The sequence below is a fragment of the Nesoenas mayeri genome (assembly GCF_963082525.1).
Source record: "Nesoenas mayeri genome assembly, chromosome: 5".
Lineage (NCBI taxonomy): Eukaryota > Metazoa > Chordata > Aves > Columbiformes > Columbidae > Nesoenas > Nesoenas mayeri.
The window spans coordinates 38,917,806-38,936,608 of record NC_137548.1 but is presented as its reverse complement, the minus strand read 5'-3'; the positions used below and the strand labels follow the sequence as shown (position 1 = coordinate 38,936,608).

At 46.0% G+C, this 18,803-nt stretch overlaps 1 protein-coding gene across 5 annotated transcripts in view; it reads right to left on the bottom strand.

Annotated features, from left to right (window-relative positions):
- Positions 1 to 2,990: 2,990 nt before the first annotated feature.
- Positions 2,991 to 18,803, bottom strand: part of RGS6 (regulator of G protein signaling 6) — a gene marked incomplete at both ends in the record, with an annotated part of 262,525 nt that continues 246,712 nt past the window's right edge. For 3 of the 5 annotated variants that reach the window (XM_080345102.1, XM_080345104.1, XM_080345105.1), the window contains one exon: positions 2,991 to 3,041. In XM_080345102.1, coding sequence (XP_080201228.1) covers positions 2,991 to 3,041 — 51 coding nt within the window. Of the gene's footprint in view, positions 3,042 to 16,851; positions 16,906 to 18,803 lie in introns of all 5 variants that reach the window. The other 2 variants (XM_080345101.1, XM_080345103.1) reach the window with 1 other exon arrangement.

The window sequence follows — 18,803 nt, the reverse complement described above, 5'->3', positions numbered from 1 at the left end:
TCAGGAAATGAGAAGCAAAGCTTTCTTCTCTCCAGAGAACATGCAGCTCTGTCCGCTCAGCTGGCCATTACTGAGCAGATTAGCCTGCACGAGTGTGCATTTAAATGGCAAGCTGTTCAGCATCCAGCCCCCCTGATGTACGCCCATATGCACGCACTCTGTGTCTGTAAAAATTCCCTCCATGCACTCAACTGTTCAAATACAGCATATTCCCCACAGGCAAAACACTGCGGCAGCCAACACAACCGTCCTGCAGGAACAGAGCAGGAAAGACAGAGCAGGCGCTTTGCTCATGGGGCAGTGGCACATCTCCAAGTTAAAGTCTGGCACTGCTGCTCCCTGTACAGACCATAACCCCAATTCCACTTGTCCCGTGCACTTGTCAGCATCCTCCAGTCCTGCCCACATGTGCCACCATGCTGCAGGACACTGAGGAGTACTCCCATGGAGCTACCCCATCCTTCCCCCAGGAGAAGACCTGTCTGGTGTCAGGAACTCACTGCACAGCAGAGAACCCCTGGTAACACTTTGCTGTCTCTGCTCCTTGCTACACACCAGGGTTTCATGCTTCATGCCTACATCCCGCTCAGGAATGCTCTGCAGACCAGTCTGAAGGTCCACAGGACAGACCTCCTGTTGGGAAATGTCTCAGCCTAGAGACTGGGCAGCACTGGCAGTAGAGTAGCTTGGGGTGTGAGCAGCAGCTGTTTTACAGAGCTCCAGTGATGCATGGCAGTGGTGGGTTTGACACAGATAAAAACACCATCGACATGGCTCTGAGAACGACCAGACTTCGCATTTCCCCAGGGACAGTGTAAGTGGACACGTACGAATGTGCATGAATTAACACCAGGGCCTGTTACATGGAGACTGAGGGGACGCTATGGATGAGTGGCCAACAGAGGACAAATGGGTCCTGCAAGGACAGCCAAGTGACAGTTTGGAGGGGACAAAACATCCCCTTCAGAAGCAGTACACCACACAAATGTACAGGCACATCCATGATGGTTCTGCCGTATCCTTGCTTGTGTGTCGTGTGTGTAGGACCAATTCGGACTGAGGCTGTTTATGGAAACAGGCATGTGTAAAGAACAGATATTATACTCAATACTGTACTGTACATTCATGCAGGTGTAGAGGGTTCTATGTACCTTAGGTAAAATTTGTAATAGGAGCCTTTAGGAGAAAAAGAAATGTATCAAAATGAGAGATGTCATGGGTAAAGAGGGACGGTCCCTTTTCTGACAGAAACTACCGTGGCCTAATTTTGTACATACACAGGCCTAGATACTAGAGTAATACTTGCCTCAGAAGTGATTATTGTCAATAGCCAGCTGTCTACTTAGCGAGGTGATTTTGCCTAGGTAGGAACGCAGACTTGTAGCCATATAGCACTTTCTATCACCTGCACAAAAAAGCCAATTTGCCTTGTAATGAGTGAAGAAGGCCAAGAAATGTCTATTTTCATATATGCTTCAGATCTGAACTGCTTGCAAAATATGGGAGGTTTTGTGGCACTAAGTCAACTGAGTGCTGAAAGTGTCATATATAGGCAATATACTGTATGTGAAAGCAGTCCATTTTCCTATCTGCAGCTAGATACATGGGTTTTTTTAATTAAAGTCACTTCAGTTCTGTCCTCATCCTATTGTCCATACTTCCAACAGTTTGAAACAAACTATGGGGTCATCTCTTGCAGTTGTACCCATGGGCTGCAGGTCAGATGAGTTTTAGTGGAAGATCATTTCCACAAGCGGTACAATTTCACCCCTACACTTGTGCTTCACAGCGGAGTCAGTTATCTGAGCTCTATATCATGGCTGGGTGTGCTGCTGTTCAGGAAGGGTTACCTGGCTCCCAGCACCCTGCCCTATCACATCCTGCTTCTGCCAGGCCCATCTCCATCAAATCCCTCCTCACTGTAGACTGAATTTTGAGACCTGCCCACATCAGAGTTGCCCTTCCCTGTATACACATGGGCAGGTTTTGGCCCTCTGCAATTGGAGTTGGGAGTTTCCTCTAAGTGGTTCAATTCTATCTACTTGGACTAAAGCTTGAACATCCATCATTGAGTAAGTATGCAAAACCTTAAATAAATAGAAAATCAAATACAATAGAAAACAATTCACTTTTAAATACCGCGTGTGTGTGTTTGTGTGTGCATTACACAACTGAAACATGACTTTTGAGCTTCAGGCAGAGTCTGATCACATTTGCACTACACGCACATGCAAAGCGATTCCGCCGACATCAGAGGATTTGTACCAAGATTGAAGTTTGACACAGTGGGGCAGATCCTCAGGTGATGAAAACCACTCACACTCTCCTGTCTTCAGGTGAGGATCTGGCCATCATTTCTGGACATGCTACATGCTATTGGAAGGACAGCGAGTGATGAACTTAACTAGTGCGTTTCCTTTTTTTTTTTTTTTCATTGCTTTAAAGGAGAGATGTAGGAAAGTAAAACAAAGGTAAAGTCAATAAATCTACAGGAGAAATGCATTTGAGATTTCCTGAAAAGGAGAAGCAGCTTCCAGCAGATATTTTATTGGATCCAGATGGCCACAAGAAAGGGAGCAAGTGGGACTGCGGCACCATCTATTACAGCCATGTTTGTGCCAGGGAGAGAAGAGATGAAGGAAAAATAGCAACCTCTCTCAGCTCTTCTTTCTCCAAGTTGCAGTTGGGTCTGTTTCCTTACAGAAGAAAACAGCAAGCCCTTGCCTTGTTGACCTTCTGCAGACGGTGAAGAGTGCTCCTCCAAATCCTGGTCAGAAACAAAATACCTGCACAGAGCTTGGCGTCCTGACAAAGCTGTGCAGGTAGGAAAGTGCCGATGCAAACCATGAGGAGAGGGGCTCCCGCGACGCATGGCTCCCCACTTGCGCTGGCTCAGGCTCTCTCCTCCGTGGGGACCCGCTCTTCCCGAAACGCCCCGTCCCCGGTGGTGGTCCCAGGTGTCCCTCCCGCGGGGCGGCCGGCTGAAGCCGTCAGGAGGACTGCATCAGGCCCGTGAGGCGCTTGCTCGCCAGAGACTTTCCCTGGAGAGAGGGACAGACAGACAGACGGAGAGACCCAGAGGTGTAAGTGATGCTGTGGGGTCGTTTGGCCCCAGAGCACAGTGCATGGCTGCCCGCCCCAGCCCTGCTGACAGGGAGGTAGGCAATGGGGGATGAGCATGCCCCCAGCACTCTGGATGCCTGTGATTTTGCGCCAGGAGGGTGGCTTGCCAAGGAGGGGTTGTGGCTAGTGATGTCCAGGTGGCTATCACTCATGCTGTGCCTCAGGACACTGTCTCAGGAAGATGTTTCCTTTCTCTGTTATATGGGAACTGGGCAAAGTAAACCCCTGTCCTATGCTCACCCCTTCTCGTCCTGCCCGGTGCCACCCTGCCAGCACCAGGCCATGGCTCCCAGGCTGTAAAACCCAGGCTGGGGGGAAAGCTGGGATGCCCTTCCCACAGCCTGCCAGTCAGTGTCATCTGCACATCATCTACTGGAAACTCATCTAGGAAACAGCTTAGATTTTAGAAACAGCTTAGCCTGTCCTGCCCTGATACCACTCCTTTGCCTGCTTCTTGGCCTCATCCCCTCAGTTGCCGCTTGCCTGCTCCTGTCTGGTCTTCCTGCCTTCCCCATGCTCTCCTCTGAGGCACCATGAGGTGCATGGCCATGGCAGCCTTGCTCACACGCTGCTGGCAACCACACCAGCTTCCCCACTGACTGGTGGGACCAAGGACCAGGGAGAAGGTCACCTGCACATCTGAATCCCTCCACTGGCTTAGGCCATGCAGCCCCTGCATTCATCTGGAGCAAGGGAGGACCTACAGCTGGTCTTCTCCATTCACGCATACTAGGAAGCATATATCCCCACAGGGGATACTGATGGCTTTGCAATTACGGATCCAACAGTGACAAATTGTTTAAGGTATTGCACCAGTTGCTGTGTTTCTTTAGTTAGCTTTCCTCTTGAAAAATGATCTTTTTCTCAAAAGAAAAAAAAAATTCCTGGTTGAAATAAACATCCAGGGAATACCAGAGAGCAGTGGAATACCTTAATCAATCTTAAACAACCTTCTCTATGTTACTATATATAGCCAAGATTTCCTTTGCAACAGAAAGGCTTACTAATTGCTGTTTGAAAGATCCACAAAAAGAGCAAGAGAAACAGATTATACAGTGAAAATGAGTATATGCAAAATATAGGAAAATTTGAAATGTAAAATTTAGCAGGTCACATGAAATAAGCCTTGTTTAACAATTTAACACTCTAAGAAAAAAAGAAACACCCCTCCCCACTTTGATTTCTAGTCTCTTCCCATTTGGGGCTGCACCAGGAGGATGTAACCGTTCCCTACAGAAGCCTCATTTTGTTACTCAGACGTGTGCATTTTACCAAACAATTTGCTCGGCTGTGCAAACACATGCAGCCTAATCTGGCCGCTTTCTGACCCACTGAAGGTAGTTGGCTGCTGTAAACACTGTTGTCACTTAGACTGTCCTGTCTGGGATGAGATAGCCACAGTCACTGCTCTGTCTCTACAATGGAGCTCATACCCAGGGCATGGCTTGGGAAGGACCAGCACCCTCCTAGAACTCAGCAGATATGCCAGCACCACTGCCATTTAAGGCATGCATGCTTTTTTTCCACTATAAATCAAATTTTTTATTATTTTTAAAAGCACTTACAGGAAGCTCATCCTAGTGCCATCCCAGGAGGCGACCAAGTGCTTCGCAGGGCAATGTGGCAATGCATGGGGGGCTGCAACCATGGCTGTCATTTTGCTGCCATTAAGAAATATCAAAGAAAGAGTGCTAAGGAGCTACCAGTTCCTGAATCCAATTAATAGGAAGAAGGTAAAGATGTGGATATAAATTTCCTGAAGCCGAATTGGTTTTAGGAAAAAAAGTGTTAGTTTCTACCTGTATTTGGATGCTCCCTGAGAAAAAAGATAAAATAAGCCTTAGTTTTGTATAATGACTATTCAGTCAGACTCTAACTAATCTGTGACAGGCAGGTCCTCCTGTTATCTTCTCACAGGCAGGCAGCTTGGGGGTCTGCCAGCTCCTCGCATCAGGGTCCATCGGGGCTGAGGAGCAAACGCTGTTCCACATCCAGCCCTGATTCCAACATGCTCATGTTCAAAGCGGGAAGGGGGAAATGCCAGTGCTGGGCAAGGCTGAGGGGAGGGGGCGGCTGACAAAAAGGCTGTCCTGGAGAAGGTGGTGGATCAGATACGGGGCCAATGGCTGCGGTTTGCACAGAGCAAAACCTCGCTCACCAGTTTCCCAGTGGCAACTGCTTCCCTCTGCGGGCAAAGGCGGTGGGCTCCATCTGCAGCTCCTCCTGTCTTGCAGGAAAGGTGTTAGCCCAGGAACCCAGATCTGCTGGCTGGCTCTGCAGCAAACGTGCTGCCTGCGGGCTGGCATGAGTTCCCAGTGCGGAGCCCGGCTGTCCGGGGGGATAACTGCGTCAGGGACGTGTGAGGTGCCAAACAGCCTCACGCCCGGGGACACGCAAACAGATGGGTGCGAGAAGCTCTGTCTTAAGACAGAGAGAAGCAGGCAGCAATGTTGTCTGCTTGGCTGTCATATCCACCTCTCTGATAAGACAGATGGCAAAAGCACCCCTGGAATCACATACAGGGTTTAATGCTGTGAAAATTTTGGCTCCAAGCAGGAGTGCTGTGGTCTAAGTAAGTGCAACATCTGGCTTTAGTAACGAAGCGGCCCTTGACTACAGGCATACTGGTGTAGAGGATTTTGTTTCAAATCAACACAGAGACAAGTGTCAGCTTCACAATGTGGGTCTGAGCAACACCAACATCTACCGGCTGGAGGTGGGTGGGATGCTGGTGATCAGCTTTGGAGTCTCCCATCTTAGGGTCCTCATTAAAAAAAAAAATAAATAAAAAAAGGATCAGGAAAAACCAGGAAAACTGATACTTGTTTCCTATTACTAAAATTCACAAGGGAGTAAAGTGTTGTGCTGCAGGTGGAAATGCTAGATGGGGCCCACTTGCTGAGGTAAACCAACATGACTCAATTTGTTTTCAGAGAACTGCTGCTGATTCACACCAGCTGAGGGGCTGGTCCCTGGCATCTCTGTTTCTGGTTTAGCCCTCCAGAGCTTCTCTGTCACAAAGTCCACCAGGAGACACAAAAAGTTTGTGCTGGTCCACTGATAACAGCCAAAGGGTAGCACACGCGACAGCTCCTTTGGGATAGAGTGGGGGCTCAGGCCCCAGCACCTGCAGCATTTCCTTCCAAACCCACTCACCCCTGCTCACCATGAGGGCATCCATGGCCAAACAGTCCAGGACAACATCAGTGTGCCTTAGCATCATTGCTTTCCTGTGTCCAGAAAAGAGGTGTCCAGGTGACCAGGCGAGGGTGACTTGTGTCTACTCGAGACAGCAGAAGTGAGATGAACCCCTGTATTTTTTGCGATCTTGCGACCCTTCACTGAGGCTTCTATGGCATGAGCACCCGAGTCAGCCAGGTGAAAGGCTGCTCTGAGAAGCTGGAGGTAGCTAAATCAGCTCATAGTTGGATGCAATACGTGTCAAAAAAGCGCAGGCCCTAGAGGTCACGCTGGATTTCATTCAACACTTGGCCAGCATTCCCCCAGGAAGACCTCTGATGGAGTGAGGAAGTTTTGGATTACTACCATGTGAAAGTTTGGTATAAAGAACACCCAGTTTCTTCAAAAAGGCTCAAACAAAATAAATTATTTTTTCCTTCCACATGTCTTTGTTCAGCATAAAAACACTGGCTGCGCCCACATTTCTCTCTCTCCTTTCCCTACTGAAAGAAAATGTGAACAACTCCTGCCTTATTTCCAGCAGAAATTTCATCTAAGATGTGCCAGGAGGGGATTTGAAAAGCATATGATTTCAAGCTGAGCACACTACAGTGCTTCTTTCGCACTGTTGTATGCATATGCTGAGTAACTTCAGCCAAGATTAGAGTGGATGTAAGTAGTAAACTTTTTACATGGGGTCTAAAGCTTATAAGGAAATCCCCAGTCCTTCAGTTGCAAAATATTTGTCACTACTAATGAGGGTTACGACAATTAAAAACCCAAACTGTTGTCGCTCAAACAGCACAGCACAAGCAGTAGGACATATGTTGTAGGGCATATGTTGTGTGTCTTGTTGGATGCAGGAAGGTTTTCTTTTCTCTCATTCCCTGCGAGCAGCTGAGCTGTAACACAGCTTTCAGGCAAGGATCACGTGCAGCTTCAGCTGTGTCTCAGTAAAGGTAACATCCAGTTCTCTCTATGTAGCTGAATGATTTTTTTTTTACCCTTGAACACTGGCATGACAGGACCCTCAGTTTTCAGAGGCAGTGTAAAATCTGATTTTGGAGTAACCTAAGGAAAAAGTCATGAGATTCTTAACAAACCTTATGGATCTGCCCCCCAGAATCTGACTTCCACGCATGTGGCCCATCCTACTGCTTCGCTACACATCAGGCAGAGGATCAGACCTTGGCACTTGCAGACCAGCAGGGCCCTCACTGAGGCCCGGTGAAGTCAAGATCAACCTGTAGGTCATGGGAGACGTTTAACATCTTTGATGGCTGAGGCTTTGCAGAGCAGCTACTAAACTAAAGTGTAAAATGCAATTAGCAATTAGTTTAATGAAGCAGAATTCAGCAATTTAATGTAGGCAAGAAGCCAAGGAAGAGGGAAAAAAAAAGTATGTCCAGAATTTGACACAAAAAGGAGATGGCACTCCTTGCAAGCCTCCTGCATGAGCCACTGGTGTTTCCATCTTGCTCTTTCCTTTCACCCATAACCAGCACTTGAGAGAGAAGGCCTGGGCTGTGCACTATCTTCTTTTAATGACTTTAAATAGAAAGTTTAGTTTTGTCCAGTACCAGAGGTTTCACACAATATTAATGTGCTTTGCCCAGCACAGAGCACAGTGCATTTTAGCATGCAGACATTCACCACCACCAGCATGCACGAGCCAGCACTTCCATGCATTTGCAGCAACTTACCTCAACACACAGGTGGGGTTTATCCCACAAGGAGCTTTGTGGCTGCAGTGACGGAGGAGAGGAAGCATGCAGGGAGCTTCTGGTGTGGTAGCACAGGCTCCCTGGTTTGCCATGTCAATACAAACCAAAGCACTTTCATCCTGACTGTTCACCTCCACGCTCTCCACCCACCAGCTTAGGACTTTGTCTGCTATAGCTGACTTCACCTCTTGCCTTCCACCTCTGCCCTTTTCCCAGCCTCCTTTCCCAGCCAGAACCATCACCTGTCTGGAAGAGAAGCCACGTTGCCCCATCCCTCTGTAAGACTCACAGCAGAGGACTGAGGTGCGTCTGCGTCTCTGCTGGAGAGGAGCAAACCCTTCTTCCATCAGCTTGAATCTGAGGTTTTCACATGGCAACAGGCACTGCTCAGACTCCCTACATTTTAGCTGATGTACTACAATAACTTGGGCAGTGGGCAGACAACATCCTTCTGAAGAAAGAGCTTGCAGGGCTCCAGGTCTGCCAGCGCTGTTTGGGTTTCAATGTTATATTACACTGCAGATCTTGGGGAAGTTTTATTTTTGTGTCATTTTAAAAGCATTCTTTTTATTAGAGTTTTTTTCTTCATGAAAAGATACATTGCAAACATAAGATAAAGTAACATAAATTAACAAGGTTAAATATGAAACAGAGTTAAAAACATAAACAATAAAGGAAAATAACTTAGTTCAACACAAAATAAACACAGACACATAGACTATGAATATATATAACATAAATTAGCACACAAAATGTGGTGGACAATACCACCAATCACAAGCTGATACAGACTGAAAACAGGAGCTGCCAAGTGGCTGTGGAAGGCAAGCAGGGGAGCAGCTGCCCCCGGCGTGCAGGATGCCCACCCGTTCTCCCCAGTGCAGCCTCACCAGTTACCCCAAATGCCTGCGGAGTGGGCCCCACTACTCTTGTAAGGCTTGACTGAGAAGTTACCAGAGCTTCTCACCATTACTGCTAATCACAGTGAGGCTGAGCGGCCTTGGGTTAGGCTCCTACATATGCTATTGCTTTTCTTCTCTTCCAGCTTACACTGCTATGGGAACTGTTCAGAGCTGTAGACTAATTAAATCGGCAGAGCCCGTGCCCATTTTATTTTGTGAAGATTTCCTAGGCTTCCTAAGCGACGCATTATGCTTTGTTTTGAGAAACACCAGCACACCACTATGCACAGCACAAACCAGGAGCTGACACAAGTCCTGTACTCACCCACTCCTAGAACAGCTTCATAATGGTTGGAGCTCTCGTCTGCCATCCCACCAGCACTGGGAGGAAGATCCTCTTCTGCTATGGAGTGGTCTGGGCTCCTTGTATCTGACAATGTGTTTGAGCCCATTTTGGCATTACTTGAAGCAGCTTATGGACTGCTTAAACTTACTACGCTGAAGGCGGGCACTTGAGCACAGCTCTGCCGGGTGGGCAGCCTTGGGCCATGAATCCAGGGACTGGCCTGCCCTCCAGCTAAAAAAAATGTGAAAGTGAAGGCTCAGATGGATCACTGCAGCCAGTATGCAATGGTGCAGTAGAGCGCTTTTTTCAAGCCACCTCAAAAAATGCCATTACTGTGTACTGCTGGTCTAGCTCCTTGGCAGGGTGCAATTCTGTTCTTTCTTTTGCATGCAATGGACTCAAGTTTGTTCAATTGCCGTCAGTGGGACCAGGAACCAGATACGTAAATTCCTTGCACAGTCAGAGGAAAACAAAAACATCACTGAAATATCAAGCCCCTCTGGTGTATCAGTATAAGCTTGACTGAAATCATAGCATTGCCTAAGCCTGCTCACCCCTCCCAAGACCGTGCTAAGGTCCTGGTTCGGTATTTGCAGCTAGCAGCTTGACCTGTCTGTAGTAGGAAGGTACCAAATTTTTTCTTCCAAAGTCTGTGTGTGGCAAGAATAAGAGTCAGTAAATGAACAGTAAGCATGTCCTGAGCCCCACAGAGTGCCTTTCATTGAGAAGGATCCTGAAGCACTTCACAAACCACACACACAGGGATCACTCACCCACCGCTGAAAGGCAGAGATCTCGTGGGCAAAAGGCAGCTGCCATTCTGCGCCAGCAGCACTACACAGCGGTGGTTTTAGGAAGAATAACTTACCCACCAGAAATGATGAATACTTATCTTTTAAAGGAGCCACCGTGTACAGAACTGACTACACAGAACACATGGAACACATGCAACTTACTGCTTACCAAACGGAGAGGTGTGCAGCGTGAGCTTATACAGCACATACATTTTCCAGGTATGGTACCATGTCAATACTAGGAATAGATGTGATGTATTCAAGCATGCAGCAACCAGTCAATACATGCACTGTGCCGGGCATGCACTCAGTCCTCCACAGCCCTGGGTACTGACTATTGCACGTAAGAGAGCCAGTGGACGCCAGGATGCAAATACTGACTGGATCCTCTCATGCTTCAGGTACTTTCTGATGCCTTCCATCACCTTTGTAATGCAATTACCTTTTCCCAGTAAAAGCCAGTATTTAGTAATCACTGGAGTAGTGGGGCAAGCATTTTTTTTTTAAGCAAAATATCTTCCAAAAATAAAAATAGCCCTTTTCCCAGATGTCTTTTCTTGGTGCCAAATCTAAGAAACTTTGGCATTCCTATATCCTTCCCTTCTAGCTGTTTTTCTGATACCCACTTCTCCAGCATCTTAGTGTATCACCTTTTTATACATTCCAGTTTTTCCGCCACTATTGTCTACCCATAATGGCTTAAACCTTTGTCCTTATATTGCAAGTTGTTAATGCTTTCCAGGCCCTCAAACGGTTATCTGTTTATGCATGCTGGTAGAGCTGGGAAAGTGAAAAAGTGGGAAAGCTGTTAAGTATATGACAGTTCTATCAGATTATCAAGGAATCAGCTAAAAAGAGAGCCCTGATGGTAACAGGCAGCAATTCTTCCTCCAGCCTTATGCCTTCTTCACTGTGTTCATGGTTAGTATTTGTAATACATCACGGTCATGCACAACTGTGCAAAATATCACACAGTTCACCTCAGAAAGATAAGATCCCATCAACACATTTCATGCGTGTGACACCATACTCATGAATTAAGAACAGGACAAGGACAGTTAGAGTGCGACTTGGACTCTGATCCAACAGCAGATGAGCCAAAAGGAATAAAAACCAGCATAAAGTAGTAGCCGTGGCCAAGGGATGAAGCTGAGGATCAGGAAGATGGGAAAGCGGAAGCAGGGAAGAAAAAGGGTAACAACATGGAGCTGGAAGAGAAGATTGCTGACAGCATCTATGAGGGGCCTGCCAGGCAGGCAGAGTAGACACTAGGGGTTTCATAGCTGTATAATGAAAATGAATAAATGCACATGGAACTAAAACTTAATGTGGGACTTCAGGTTTCACTCAGTACTGAACGAGGATGCACTTACAGTCCTAGGCCAAGGTTAGTATAGTATAAAATAGCCAAAACATACCAGAAAACTAAAGTAAGGGAAGTGCTGCCATGAAAATGCCAGTTTGCACCACTGCATTTTAGGCTTCAGACAAAAAGCATCCTAGCCACTGAGCTTGACAACTGTATTAAATGCAAGATCTCCAGTCATATTCTTGTCCCTGTAAAAGTCACCTCTGCATGAAAAAACAAGATGGCTCCACACTCGTTAAGGATGTAATGTGGGACTTTGTCCCCAGTGCTTCTGGATGAGAATACAAAACCGCCCTGCTGCTGCTAACACAAGGACGACAGCAGCTCCCGCTTACCAGCTTCTGCGTTCTGGCCACTGCTGCTCTGCCTCATATGGTTAATGAAGCCAGGCCAGGCTGTCAATTCAGTTATTCACCTATGCCCGGGAACTGAGACAGTCTTTGGCCTTCATTGACTTGCTGTCCCATACAAAATATTCCATCCATAACGTCCAGGATTCTTTAAAGAAAGCTCATTAGAAAACTTTTATTCTTAATCTATAGTCTACTTTGCGTGCAGCTTGAAGACAGACCACTCCTTCCTTCACCTTACTCACTTTTTGCACAGAGCTGAATTTATCACCTGGAAAAGCTCCCTGCTTCTTCATACCTGATCCCTCGATACATTTCACACCACATCTCTTCTCTATATCTGGGGTCTTCTGCAATGCTGACATTAATATAAATCTCCCGAGTCCTTTAAGTCACACTACCACTACATACTCACATTTCCTCTAGGACTTAACAGAAGGGCTCCTTTTCCCACCAAGTATTATACTCTTTACAGACTTTAACGATGAAAGATGAAGTGCAGCCCGTGGCTGACCGTGTGCAAGTGTGCAGGTAAGCAGCTGCGGCAGCGCTGTGCACATCGCACCGTGCTGGGCCATGACTGCTTGGGGAAGGAGACAGGGAAAACACACAGAAAGGGATTTCCCACAGACGCCGATATCCAGCCAGAAGTCTGGCATTTGCATCTTTGCCTCCCAGTCCTGTGCAGCACTCTCTGGCCGAGGCTGCTGGTTTTGCCTGGAGCTGCGAGGTGCTCCCATGGCTTGGGCTGTTTCACAAGGGGCTCTGGCCAGCAAACACCTCCTGCTTCTCCCAGGTTGTGCAGCTCTGCTCTCTGTCCTCAAGCAGTGGAACAGATGCACAAGAGCTTCTCTACCTTCTTTGGGTAAAGAACTTTTTCAGTCCAGGAACGTAACAAATAATGATGTGCCACATCAGTTGGTTCAGACAGAAGTTGTAAAAATTCTGAACAAACAATATATCAACTGGTCTGGCCATTCTCTTGTACTTTAAAGCACAAAGACTGAGAACTTTGATCCTTGCAAAAGCTGTATGTGCGTGTGCGTGTTTTGTTTTTAAAAAGATGTCAGCTGGGAATAAAATGCAGAGATCTTCTCAGCATTGCGTCACCACCTCAATATTGAGTCAGAAACTTTAACATCAGTTTTCTTACAGTGGAAATTCCTTTCTTGGAATATAGCAACTTTAGGAAAGTTTGAATTCAAGTCTGAGTATCGTAGCCCAGGCTTATCTAAGTTAAATGCCAAAGCTGGTATCCATAGGTTTAACCCCTGTTACTGCTGGAGTAACCATGGCTGCTTTTAGAGATAATACTCAAGATGACGCAAGATGCAACAAAGGAATCCCCTCCTGTTTCACCTTTATTAAATGTAAATGGCCACCAGCACAAGTTAGGCAGAGACTTGGTGGCTTCCTTTGCAAGACAAAAGCAGCAATGGATTCCCTAAATGTACTCATTAAAATACATTTTTCTTCTCCTCTTGGCCCTAAAGGATCATCTTAGCCTATGAGAACTAAGCTTCTGTCTATCTGATTATTAAATCATTCCTAAAGCAGATGGGAAACTACAGTGGTTTGAACAGCTAGGCTGAGACTGTATGGCTAAAAATAGTATAGAAGGCTCCTTTTAATTAGTAAGGTGATCAAATATGACAGAAGAGAGGGATGTAGATATATGGATTCGTGTGTATGTGTGTCTTTAAAATTAAGTTATTACCTCAATACCAAGTATTATTTATAACATATATGATACATGATGTCTGATTTTTATGATGCCATTTGTCTTCACTTGGGAGAGAAGACAGTCTAACTCTGCTTTCATAATGTCAATCCTTGCTGTATTCAAAAGGAAAACTGTAATAAGATAAACCTGCCACCATGCTCAGTGCCATCATTTTTTAAATTAGGTGGATTAGTAAGTGCTCCGATGCAATAGACTGTCAGCTCTGCAACTCCCTGAGATCAACCCTTCCCCAGGGCCACTGTGGAGAGGATGGAAGAGCCAGTCTAGCTTTATAGACTGTGATTTCAGGGCACGGGAGCCCGGCACAGGGCTGAAGGGGTCAGGGACCATGATGTCTATCCTACCGCTGTGCTGCCCACATGTTTTTGAGGATTCTTCAAAACCTGAACAGGGGAGGAAAGAAATCTGCTGCCCCCTGCCCAAGCAGTGCTGGGTGATACGTGCCCTGGAGTGATCTCCTCTTTCATGTGGATGTGGCCCTTTGGTGTTCACCAGATGACCCATGACCCTGACATTTGGTCCTGGGACCACACAGCTGCTGCCCAGGCCGTGGTGGGGGCTGCCATGAAACACGGACTGACACCGCAGCTGCAGACTTCAGGAAAGAAAGCTGAGGAGGTTGAGGATGTCTGGCACGAAGGCCATTGGGTCAGACAGACGTCCCCTTGCTCCAAGGGGAGAGGGAGGCACTGCAAACTATGCCCTTCGTGACAGGAGGACCCGACCAGTGGTGGGCACAACCCTCTTCTCAGTCATTTCCCAAAGCACTGGGTCACATGCCACAGCCAAATCTGAACATTTCTTCAGGGGTATGCTGCACCCTCCCAGTGCCAAACAGCAGCATGGTCTGGAGGTGGCCCATGTCCAGGGGTGGTTGATGGTACAGCTGGTCTGGAAGCCACAGCTGCACCTCAGTGATGGCTCTTTACAGCAAACGAACTTCTAGCCCCAGTTGTTTTGGACATTCGCCTTACAATCATCACTGGAAATCTAACGTCGCAGTTTTCTGTTTGAAAAATGGGCTTAGGGCCCCCTCCTGAAGAGAGCTGAGCGTCCAGGCTCTGTTCCAGCTAAACCTTAAGCATATGCTTAACTTCAGTATGCCTGTGCAGGGTCAGCTTGAATATGTGATCCTGTAATGAGCAATCACTAAAGTATAGTGGAGCTCTGGGAACGAGGGCCGCTGTATTGCTCCACTCCTACACAGTCAGGGAACTGCAGTGAATTTTGGAGAACTAGAGCATGCAAAATTAACTTTGCCTTAATTTAGTCCCCTGAGTACACCCTAAAGTTACTGCTTTGGTAATGCTGTCCTCCGAGGACATCATGACATGTCAACATAGTGACTATTTTCTCATCTGATGGTAGTGACAAACTGCCATAATGCAAAGCATAAAAAATTCAGACCCTTTCTAGTTCTGGTAGCCACCATGCCACCAGAGGATGACATTTTCTATCTGTATTAGGAAAAATGAAAGACAATGTTTACAGTATGCTAGCCAGTAAGGCAAAAATGAACTGAAGTGCCAACCAATCCACAATGAATTTCTTTACAGATACTTGCATTATAAATCTACCATCCCAAACTGAGCTTGTCAACTTACCCTTCAAATCAAATATAAGAAAAATCCATCCTTGGCTATGTCACTATAAACCCAGTCAGTTTAGTAAAGCGAGAGTTACTCTTATATGTGTCTGGCAAATCTGGGAGCAGAATTTACCACTTGGTGTAAATATTTCTGCATAGTTTGTTTAAAAAAAATCTTGCCTATTCCTCTTTCTGGCAGACTCTTAGAAAGTAGTAAATATGCAGATGGGCATAGTGATATATTTTGTATCAACATATTTTAAATGTCTGCATATGCATTAGCTATATAAATACATTACCCAGGAAGTCTGCCAGTGGATATACTACAAAGCTCTGCGTGTTACGTTTGGGTTTGCTTGTGCAGTAGCATGGCAGCATCGGAAAGAACCCCTTTAGCCTTATTTGCTCTACAACAGCTCACACTTACCTGCGCAGTTTTCCCTTTTCTATCTCTATGTACAAATATTTTATATTTATATGCCATGTGTACGTATATAGTGTATGTATAAATATACATACATACACAAATGCAGGCATATGTACTGTATATACACATACTCCAATGCTTTCCTTATAAAGCTGTTATAAAGCCATAACAACGTCTATGAACTTTCTATGAAATAATTGCTCTGTACAGGAGCTTCTATGGGAATCAATTATTTGATGACTATGCTGTCCCAGTATCGCCTTACAACTAATGATGGGCAAAACATTAAGACCACAGCAGTATGCCAAAACCCTATGACATACGAAGTCAGAGTGTACTTGATACTGAGCCACACAAGAGTAATTCCCCACTGGCACAGTTGCTGTATCTTCAGCTCTAGCCCTGTCCTGCCCCTTGCTGCCCAGTATCCCTGCTCCTCCACCACACTTGCAGCATCTGCCTCTGGTCCTGCCCCCCATCCTGCTCCCTCTCCTAACTCTTCCATTTCTCTAGGAAATCTGCTGCACACACAGATCCCTGAAAGCAAGTGGCATGAGTGGGTCCTGCCCAAGCTCTGGGGTCTTGCTCTGGGGGCTGGAGAGAAGCAGCTCTGGCCAGTCCCTTCATGGCCGGACCAGTTTCCCCTCCTGGAAGGACTGGCTGGAGGTTGAGACTGGCGAAGGACAAGAAAGGAGAAGGCATCTGTCTGCTGCCCTTGAGATCCCACTGTGCCCTTATCTAAAAGGTTTAACAGTGTTGTGTTTCTTGCTGTTACTGTGCTTCTTTTCCTATATTGGTATCATGAATGAGTCAAAGCCCATCACTACTTACATGAGCACTGACAGATGGGGCAATAGAGGAAGCGGCTGCAGTGCTGTGGGTGGATATGTATATGTACATACATACCATATGATTAACCATGCACTATATAACCATACGGATACTGTTGCAACAGCGTTATGAGAACCATGCTCTTCTACTTCACTGCACAAGGAAAAGTTGCAACAAATACTGTAGTGGGAACACAGCAAGAAGACAACCTTGCGTTTAATTCTAGACAGAAATCATTTTGCTTCTGCAGTGATGATAAGTTAGGATGAGCATTATGGAATTCTGCTGCCCACCCCCATCCCCTTCCTTATAGCCACTATTCAGATGAGCTACAGGATTAAAACATAAGCTGTACAGATGCTAGCTGCAAAAATAAAGGATGAAATAAAAAGTCAAGCATCCATATGTCCCGCAACTAAAAATTAAAAATGAAGTTCTGAGGAAAGGGAGTAGGGAAAAGAAAAGGAACTTACCACGCTGCGAGTGAACTTTTCTAGAGAAGTTCTACGACCTTGCTCATTCTCTGGCTTAACAGGGAAAAAAGTGGGGAGAAGAAAATACAGAAAAAAACCCTTCAGCTTAAATGCAGTTTTTCAAAACAGCAGCAAAATATAAGGAAGCAGCAAGGGGGAAAAGTTGTAAAAAATGTAAAAAGCAGAAATCAATGTTTGCAATGGCAAACATAAGAAATCAAAATCTCTTAAAGAATGAGAGACATCACTACTTTTACTCTTGGAGAATACCACCTTTTTTTGAATGGTTCAAACAGGTCTATGCATTCCTGTGTCTCACAGCTATTGCTATTGATTTCTTGTTCACTGAATTTTCCTTCTGTTGCTGTTTGAGCTGGGACCTCTGATTCTGCCAAACAGCTGATCGGGACTCCCACCTACTTGCTCAGAGAAATGAAAAAAAAATCACAGTAACTTTTACAATATCAAAAAGCAATGTGTGAGTGAACAGAGTGCTGGAAGAAAACCACCACTGAACTCATTGCCAGGGAACCTACACGCCTCAATTCATCCAGAAGCACATTTCTAGTAAGTCCGACTACATCGAAACACAAGACAGCACATGTATGTCTGTGCAAGGCCACAGAAAGATACAGGTAGATTTGGGGCACGGATATTTTTGCATCTGGAGTACAGGACTATTCAAATGCAAGAAGACAAGCGTGTGTATCGTGGCTTTATTAATGTATCCCTGAGAAGGTTGCTCACTGCAGTGCTTCTTTCATTTGGCACAAGGGAGATCTAATTGTTGCTAACAAGGAAGAACTAAGTAATTTATTGGCATATTTTCTGGAATATCTAAGAGAAAAAATTGTTATGGAGAAGAGAAGAAACTCAATAATAGGAAAGAAACCTCATTGCAGTCTGTAAGCTGTGGGAACTGCTGATTTCCAGGAGAGAAACTTATTTTCATGCGGTAAGCCAGCAAAACAGAGGTGATAAGACAGAAGTAGAACTGGACTGAAGGGGATATACATATAAGGGAAAGTCACAGGCATGATGGTGCATGATAGTGTGCTGGAAGTAAGCATTGCACTGGAGGTGCTCATCAGAGGCACCTACCAGTCATGTCATCTGCCACAGATTCAGCTGCAGTAACAACCCACGGGGCTAATCACCAATGAGAAAACCAGATAGAGAAGATGGTAAGGAAGCCAAAAGCATGTCAGATAAATTGGATGAGAACTTGTGTAGGTGAATCTAGGTAAATCCTTTTGATTCTTCTGCATGTTCATCACATCTGCAACAACTCTCTGATGTCCACAAGGCTGGTCTGAAGCATCCCAGGTGGACATGGGACTGATTCTCCCTGCTGCATTGTCAGAGATGAGATCTGATCACAAGGCTTTTTCAAGACAAGCAATATTCTTTGTCCAGAAGAAAGAGTCAAGCAACCTCCTGACTTATAACCATTTGAGCAAGCCACACCATCAGCCCTGATGTCCCAAAAGTGGTGTCAAAAGTGAAAGCTCAACGCACATTGTTTTAGACAACATTGAGGATGGAGCCAAGGCCTCAGAGCATGTACCAAATGACAACACAGCCTTCCTAGCTGGCAAGGAGTCAGCGATGTACGCAGCACAACACTCCCCAAAGGACTATTTAAAATGCACAAACCCAAGGGTTAGTTACCTTTCCCTGCATGTGAGAGAACAAAGAGAAATGCCAGCCTCAACTCTTCTGCATCAGAGGTGGTCCCTGCACCTTGAGACAGCAGAGGTGGCAGAGAGGGGCTGAGGTCCTGCTGCCTTGGCTGAATGTGTCATGATGAGCAGCATCGAGGACAGCAGTGCATGGCCATGCCCTGGGCCTCCACATGGGTCTCCTGCAGGGGTGGCAAGACCCACCCGCAGCCAAATTAAAGGCACAATTTCACCCAAAAGAAGAAATACCTAGACAAAAGACAAAGTGTT